An 8,120-nucleotide genomic window follows, 5' to 3' on the forward strand; every position below is an offset into this window, starting at 1 on the left:
TTATCTCTAACCAAAATATATTTATAATAATGATGCAAAAGTACTAGAATGAAGTTAATTGTAAAAATTCATACATTTCACACTAAACTAAGCCTAGCCATATCAAAATAAGCATAATATCACTTAGAATTTACTAGTAACACTCTACAAAAAAACATATCCTACATACATAAGTATTTTCTAATAAAATCTGCATCCCACAAATCAACAGCAGTTGAAAAATAGGTCTTTGTCTTTGCTGATAGTTCAAGCTTCAAGGTAGCCCTGAACATGGTTCTGCATAAATATGGATGCATTTTTTTTGTTAGTAAAAATAAGTCGGCACAAATTATAGCCTTGTACATTTAAATGAAAAAAGATAGGAGAAATAGATCACCAGCCTCAAAAAGTCGCCATGAAGCTTCTCCTCTGCTTCTATAGCTTCTCCTCAAAAAGTATGCAAAGTCTAAAACACTAATAACACCATTGATAACAATGACAAGCATACAGAAATCCAGAATCAGTCTTATTCCTTTTTGTATGAATTAAGAGTGAAATCAATCAACAACACTAAGCCAAAATGTGCACTCATAAGGTTTTGGTTAATGGAGGCAACGTTGAGGTCTAAAATAGCATTAATCTCTTTCACTTTTTAATGTAGCACAGTACAATGCAGACACCAAAGAAAACACAAGTAATTTCACTCAGCAATCCCTTGATTTCTATCAAAGATTCTAACAATAGGACAATAATGAATACAACTGAAGTAATATTGCTTGGATTTAACTCTTCTAATGAATTGTTTAATTTTTTTTATCTAATTACTTATTATTAATTCGCTACGATTATTCATATCTATCCACGCTGTCAGGAAAATTGGACTCTAGAATATGCAAGGCTCAAAGCAAGGGTGGAAGTCTTAGAGAGAAATCAAAGGTATCAAAGAAAATAATTAAGTAAAAGCAAGGGTTTGTGTTCCTATATTATATGCTTTTTAATTTTTCTTTTTCAGGAATTTTATGGGACAAGATCTGCAATGCTTAAGTCTAAAAGAGCTTCAGAATTTAGAACAGCAGCTTGATTCTGCCCTCAAACAAGTTAGATCACGAAGGGTAGTAAAACCATGCAAACCTTGGGTGTTTTTGGCCATATATATAGTGATGATGATTCTGATTTTACTTATATGTAATATATAACTTGCAGAACCAACTCATATATGAGGATATCTCAGTGCTTCAGGAAAAAGTTAGTCTCAGTTTGTGTAAACTTTACATTTCGAAAATATCTTATAAGCATAATAAATTACTAAAAAGTTATGATAAAATAAAAGTACTCTTAAGAGAGAATATGAAAGCACAAAAAGGTCATCATGAGTCCTACAAAACATATATAAATGAACAAAAACACAAGCAATTGAACAAGAAAACAATCAAAATACTAAGTCTAAACTATCAACAAAATTTCTAGTTTTCTTTTGTTAATTGGTACACCTAAACATGCTTAAGTAAAGACAAATGCAAAAGTAGCAGAATAATAAGAAAAGACAATCTAAACATTCAAATATAATGAAACACGTAATGGAGTACTCACGTTAGTGTCAGTGCAAGTATCTGCTTTCCAGAGGGAAGTTTGTCACGATCAGTCGTAAGTGCACTAATCTTAGCATCTGTTGGTCTATAAGGGATCCTTATCTGTAAGTTCAACACAAATTAGGAGAAAAGTTAACCTCTTTACTGTCCAACATCACAAGCACAATGGTACAGAACAAGAAGGAAACAAACTTTACAAGGAAACCTTGTTTAGTATTGCTAAAGGTGCAAGTCTCTTAGATGCCAGTAATGCTTCAGCATTAATTCTAACTGGTGCTTCACTCCCATCAAGTACAATTTCCTCTTGGTTGACTTTTACACCATGAAACATAACCTAGAATTTTATTAAAATTAGCAAGATTGTATCTTTTGCCTACATAATGTGGGTTAGTGGCTTGGCCAATTCGAAAAACTGAGATCCAGCTTAATTTGAAGAAAGATAAAAGAGGGAGGGGGGAGATGGGAAGAGAAAGGAAGATTTATCCAAAACTTTGGACACAGAAAATAAATTCTTCATACAAATATGAATTGTATCACCTTCAGATCCACACTTGGAGTCTCTTGACTCTCTATGCCACTTGACCAAAACTGAGCTATGACTAGTTCCAATGTTTGACCACCTACAACCTTGAAGGCGAAGCTTTTGGCAGCAGGGGAAGAAAAAGTCATCACACTCCTCCATGTCAACGGTCTATGCAATGGACATATCTGGACACAGCAAGCATGTCAAAGAAACGGTCCAGACAAATCTTTACAGTTTCGAGCTGCAAGTTGTACCTGAACAGCATCCACGAAAAATCTTCTCGTTGTATCAAAACTTGACGTGTTCATGGTTCCCTCAACCCAAGATGCACCATGTGGCACTTCTATATATTTCCTTTCTACATGGCCTAACGAAGCAAAAAATTTTAACACAATTATTGCTTTTAAGACAACTAGAGAACAGAAACTCGACCAGAATGACAAATGCCATATGATAAAACAATTTCAAGACAAAGTAAGGTGTCCAATAACACTTTCTTTATTAGAGAAAATAAAAGACAACTGGGAAATAGCCTACACAACATGATCTCAATGCATTATACATAATCTCAAAATTTGAAAACCATTAAGTCACCAGCAGAAAGAAGCATAGAAATAAACTTAATTGACTAAAGCACACCTGACTGGAATAACATCTTTGAAAATGAAACTTGTGGAGGTCTATTAGTAACAGCCACTGGCTTGGTTATAGTAACTGGAATTCTAAAAAGAGGACCGCGCCATGGTGCTTTGCAGTCAATACTGTAGACCTCATAATAATGCAGACCATCAGCTAAATTAGTAGGATCAACAATTACGCTGAAAATAGAAGATAACTTGTAATTTACTAATAAAGCAAAACTGAAAAGTGTCATCAGACAGAAACTTAGTTGAAAAATAAAAATTAAGAAGCATAAAGTGTTGATGGAATAACTGCATTTAAGCAGAATAGTTTAAGGGTGATGGATGCGGAAGTTGGAGATATTAATAAGACAATTTAACGGATGATATATATGCACTTCAAAGTAGCATAGAGAACCCAGTTCTTTTCGCCAAATAATTATGTCATTTTCTGACCTCTAAATCAAATGTTCATGTGACCTAATAATAGTTCAAGAACAACACTATGATATCAGGAAAACAAAGAAAAAAAATTCCCCAGGAAAGATTATCTCATGAGCAACACTTGCATTTTAAATAAATGGCCATGTACCCTAAAACTGAAAACATAACGGTGAAGGAACACTGACTAACTTGAAGGTATGACCATTATGAGTGAGCAGTAGATAATCAGGGGCTTTCACAACTGAGCTATCTGTAGAATGTAATTCAATGTGCTCCTCAAACACAGCCAATTCTTCAATTTTGTTGGCATCCTCATGAAATTTTGGATCAACTTCCACTGTCCACTGTAAATACAAGTCATAAAATAAATTGCCATTTGAGCACAAACTAAAATTTACAATTAACTGTGAATAGATTTGGCAAACAACATTGCACTTATCAGCAATTACACCAGCAAAAGAACAATTGTGAGACTGTTATCAAGTTTCATTACATGCCTCATCAACAATTTCTGTTAACAAACTAAATCTAAGCAAACACTACTCTTGTCCTTTTATCACCTCAGAAGGTACACTAATATTGTTCATGAATTCAACAATTTTTTGTTATTTCATCCAAGAGTTTATTAGAATTAGAAAATGCACAGTCATCACTCATCATTTATTAGTTTTCCCATGTTCCAATCTTTAATCCATTTTCACATCACAGTTTTTAAATATCTGACCTAAAGATATGCTTTGATCATCAATGGACAACAAGCTGATTATGCTCTCACCTCAGTAGATTGTTGGAAAGCACTAGCCTCCCTCAGGTAGATGCCCCGTGAAGAAGGATCTGCAATCAGCAATCATATGAAGGAATATAATTTTTGAGCTTCGATACATGCTTTTAGTTAGAATTTCACTATAGTCTATAGGTGCAGCAGCATTTGAATATGATTCTAGTCATAGGTTAGAATTCATTAATAACTGAATTTATTTTTCACTAATCAACAGTTTTCCTGCAAATCCTGCAATTCTATTCACATAGGAGAATGGTGATATTCCTTGTCTTTCACCACACTAAAAATTTTTCTTAAGTTTTCCCTTGTGTCCAATTGAATTAATATTTCAATGAACAAAAATTTTCATCGTTGTTGTGAAAGCCAATACTCTTTTCCCTAACTTCTTCCAGTTTTTACTTGTGTCTTATCATGAGCATTCTAATTCTTAATAAATAACAGAATATCAGAAACACTTTCCCCCGAATGAGTTAGTTATTTATAAGTACAAAACAGGCAGAAAAATAATCTATTAAACCACGCATCTTCATCAACAACAGCATGCATATTATCAAATCACAATTTACAAACCCATATTTCACAGATTAAAACCCCCAAATTAAAACCCCTAAAATCGGAACCCTAAACCTCTGAAATTGCAGAACCAAATACAAATCAATACATACATACTCAACGATGTGAGCACAGAGAAGACGATGATGAGAAGAACGGCGAAGAAGAGCGATGGTCAGTGCAGCAACAGCGACGATCAACAGCGACGGTGACTGGCAGTGAGTGGTTACTGGGTGGCGACGGTCACCAGCGACGGTGAGAAACCGAGAATGGCGAAGGTGAGGGTTACAGAGATGACGATCGAACTGAAAGGGGAAGGACGATGAGAAGCGCAGAGATGACGATGCTGAGAGCAGCGCAGCTCAGTGCAGGAGGGCGAAGAGGAGCGACGGTCAGTGGCGATAGTGAGTGCTGCGTGTGGTTCTTCGCGATGGTGAGAGGGTTTCAGAAAGGGGATAAAGGCATTTGATTACAAAAATTTCAGAGAGGGTTCTTCGCGATGATGAGTGATGAGCTTTAGAGGGAACAAAGGCGCTGTGATTCGTCTGGTTCCAGAAAGGGGATAAAGGTGTTGTGAGTTTCAGAAAGGGGATAATGAGCTTTGGAGGGAACAAAAATTTCACCAAGTGTTTTTCCATCCGGAAAAAAAAAAGAAGGGAAAAGCGTTTATTAGGCATCACTTTTGAAGCGTACCCAAAACATAACAAATAGGCTACCCTCAAAAAACGTTTTCTTTGATATAAAAAGTGAACTCATAGATATTAACATACAGCTACGCTTTATAAGTGATTTCTATAATACCTAAGGCTACACTTTTTAAATGATGCCAGAATTGTGTTTCCTTTTCTCTAAAAAAAGGCAACACTGAAAAAAGCGTAGCCTATTCTATGAATAGGCTACGCTTTTTAAATGTAGTTTAAAAAAAGTGTGGCTAAACGGGTATTTTTCTTGTAGTGAATTTAATTCGATAAAAGTGTTTGTATTTTTTTTATATATTGGTATTATTTTTGTTCGGTGAAAACTGACGGTGACGTGACTCTCATTTCCATTGAGTTCGACTAATTAGAGTTTTAAAAGAAACAGGCGATTACTGACGTTTTTCTCTTCAATAGCTCAGTCAGAAAGCTTTCCCAGAATTTTCATTGGTTTTGATTTCGTATAGAGGTAGGGAATTTTATTTTAAAATTAACTGTTTTAAACTGTGAATGCCATGAAAATCTAGTAGGTATTTGTAAATAATTTATGATTGTTTGGTATGACTGAATGATGAGTTTGAGTTGTGTTTGTGACTGAATTTGATGAATATGTATTTGATTTCTTGATTGATTAAGAGTGCTGAAAATTCTAATTATTGATTTAAAAAATCGGTTTGATTAAATACTATGTAAAATGAATTTTCTTGGTTTGGGATTAATTTGATATTGAAAATAAATCCGCATTTGAATCGATTTGAGATATTGGGAATCAGTTTTATTAATTTATCGAAAATGATTATGAGGGTCGGTAAAGATTTTGACATTGGAATTGGTTCGATTCGTTGATATTGAACTGAGATTTGAAAATGGTTCAGTTGGGACCCGAAAAGGGTAGCTAAGCCCGAGTTTTAGGGGAAGTGCTGTCGAAATTTTATAAATTCTGAAGTTTTATTTGAAAAGTTATTTTAAAAGATTTGGTTTTGGAAAATTAAATTACTTTAGATTTATTTAGTTGAGAAAAGGTGTATTCTATTTTTAAACTCGATTTATTAAGAAAAACATAATGTTTTAAATCCAATTTTGTAAGGAGAATTTTGTTTTAAGTGTTGTTTTGAACTCGGTTTTTTAAGAAAAGGAATCTCTGTCACAGGAGAGCAGAGAACAAGGATTTAAAGAATATATTAACTTAAAAGAATTGTCTGCTATAGGAGAGCAGATGTGACATTGTCTGGGCCTTAGTGCCAAATGTAAAGTGGGAACGCCCACACACTGAGAATTGTTTTCCAGATGTATGCTTATTGATTTGGAAAGTCACACTGTATGCGGTCTAGCCGTATGACTTAAAGTCACACTGTATGCGGCCTATCCGTATGACTTATAAGCACACTGTATGCATCTGGAAAGTCATATCTGGGACTTGTGCCTGGGTAATGTCCGAAGCGGGTAGGCAACCGACACATGAGCTCATGGCCTGCGTTAGGGATAGACATGCACCATGTTGTTTGCACATTTGCATTTGATTGTGCTTGCTTGTCTTATTTCTTTGCGATTATGTTGTTTGTCTTGTTGTGACTTGCTTGTACATTGAATTGAATCTCTTGCTTGTACATTTTTTCTGTGAATGTATTAAAGTGATTACGAATTGACATTTGACTAAGGATTAACTATGTGGCTAAAAGACGTGTAATGTGACTAGTTTTATATTTAAAATTTGTTTTGAGTTCAGAGATTTTAAAAAGAGGTAATTAGTTAGCTAAAGTAGAACCAAGAGTATTTTCAAAGGATTTGATAAAAATATAGTTTTATCGAGTAAAGTTAATTATTTGCACTTTATTTCATTATTTCTACGGCATTCCTATTCCCTACTGAGAACGTGCGGTTTGTTCTCACCCCAAAATCTTCCACCCTTTCAGTGACACAGGTTCGAAGACTATGCTTGAAGCTGCTGGTGCGGGATTTATAGTCCACAAACTAACCGGCAAGTGCACCGGGTCGTACCAAGTAATACCTCAAGTGAGTGAGGGTCGATCCCACGAGGATTGATGGATCAAGCAACAATAATTGAGTGATAGGCTTAGTCAGACAAGCAGAAAATAGTGTTTGAGAGTTCAAAAAGCATTAAACAGTAAATTCAGAGTTTAAAGATAGGCAGGTGAATAAGTTGGGAATAAAATATAGAGAAACAGTTAAGGTTTCAGAGTTATCTATTTTTCCGAATTAACTTTTTTTACTAACTATTTTAATCATGTAAGATTTAATTCATGGCAAACTATATGTGACTAGACCCTAATTCCTTAGACCTTTCTAGTCTTCTCTAATTCTCATTAACTGCCAATTCCTTGGTCAATTAATTCCAATTAGAGGGTGAAGTTTAATTCTAGTTATTATGCCACAAAAATCCTAATTATCCAAATATAAGAGGATTATATGTCACGTATCCCGTTAAGTCCAGATAATTAGAATTTAGGAGAAATTGTTTTCAAGCTGTTGTTCAAGTAAAGAGCTTTTTCAAGTTATACAAGAACTCAATTAGAAAGAGGGTCATACTTCCGTTCCACCCAAATTCATAAGATAAAAAGCGAAAACAATTCTTAAATTATAAATCAGTACATGAATTAAAATAGAAAAGCAATAGAATCAATCCATACAAATAGACAGAGCTCCTAACCTTAACAATGGAGGTTTAGTTGCTCATGATTTAGAAAAGAAAACTAGGATTGTAAATTGGGCTGAGGTGGAATGAAAAATTAACTAATTTTAGGATCCCTTTTCAAAAAAGTTTCTTTTCCCTTTTATATTTAATCCTAATTAATTTAAAATCTAATTTCTAAAACTAAAATAATATCTTTTCCTATTTTCAAGATAAAAATAAAGTTTAAATCAGAATTAATTAAATAATCAGCAAGTCTTCAATTGATGGATGGGGACCACTTGCTT

The 8,120-nt window shown here is 34.2% G+C and overlaps 1 protein-coding gene and 1 long non-coding RNA gene across 15 annotated transcripts; one reads left to right on the plus strand and one right to left on the minus strand.

Annotated features, from left to right (window-relative positions):
* LOC112784490 (tripeptidyl-peptidase 2) lies at nucleotides 1–5,206 on the minus strand. 14 transcript variants are annotated; one of them, XM_072229259.1, is made up of 10 exons: nucleotides 4,602–5,168; nucleotides 3,931–3,989; nucleotides 3,345–3,499; nucleotides 2,731–2,852; nucleotides 2,346–2,458; nucleotides 2,106–2,276; nucleotides 1,774–1,902; nucleotides 1,570–1,670; nucleotides 381–453; nucleotides 1–276 (listed from the first exon to the last, which is right to left on the minus strand). In XM_072229259.1, exons 4-10 carry the CDS (start codon nucleotides 2,744–2,746, stop codon nucleotides 247–249), a joined length of 633 nt encoding a protein of 210 aa, XP_072085360.1. In that variant the 5' UTR covers nucleotides 2,747–2,852; nucleotides 3,345–3,499; nucleotides 3,931–3,989; nucleotides 4,602–5,168; the 3' UTR covers nucleotides 1–246. The 14 variants fall into 14 exon arrangements, with proteins under 14 accessions (XP_072085360.1, XP_072085366.1, XP_072085362.1 ...); XM_072229265.1 differs by having other exon boundaries at nucleotides 377–453; XM_072229261.1 differs by having other exon boundaries at nucleotides 2,731–2,860; nucleotides 4,602–5,166.
* On the plus strand, nucleotides 848–1,223 carry LOC112784491 (uncharacterized). Its single transcript, XR_003193914.2, has 3 exons — nucleotides 848–915; nucleotides 992–1,091; nucleotides 1,183–1,223. It is a non-coding gene; the product is annotated as an uncharacterized lncRNA (long non-coding RNA).
* Nucleotides 5,207–8,120: the final 2,914 nt, after the last annotated feature.

This window comes from Arachis hypogaea, chromosome 20 (assembly GCF_003086295.3).
Source record: "Arachis hypogaea cultivar Tifrunner chromosome 20, arahy.Tifrunner.gnm2.J5K5, whole genome shotgun sequence".
Taxonomy (NCBI): Eukaryota; Viridiplantae; Streptophyta; class Magnoliopsida; order Fabales; family Fabaceae; genus Arachis; species Arachis hypogaea.

Bases quoted from the DNA above. Each gene is read 5' to 3' on its own strand.
- LOC112784490 (XM_072229264.1), bottom strand. The intron at 1,903-2,105 runs GTGATACAATTC...ATAAAATTCTAG, and splicing joins CTCCAAGTGTGGATCTGAAG to GTTATGTTTCATGGTGTAAA. The intron at 454-1,569 runs GTGAGTACTCCA...TGGTGTTATTAG, and splicing joins ATACTTGCACTGACACTAAC to TGTTTTAGACTTTGCATACT.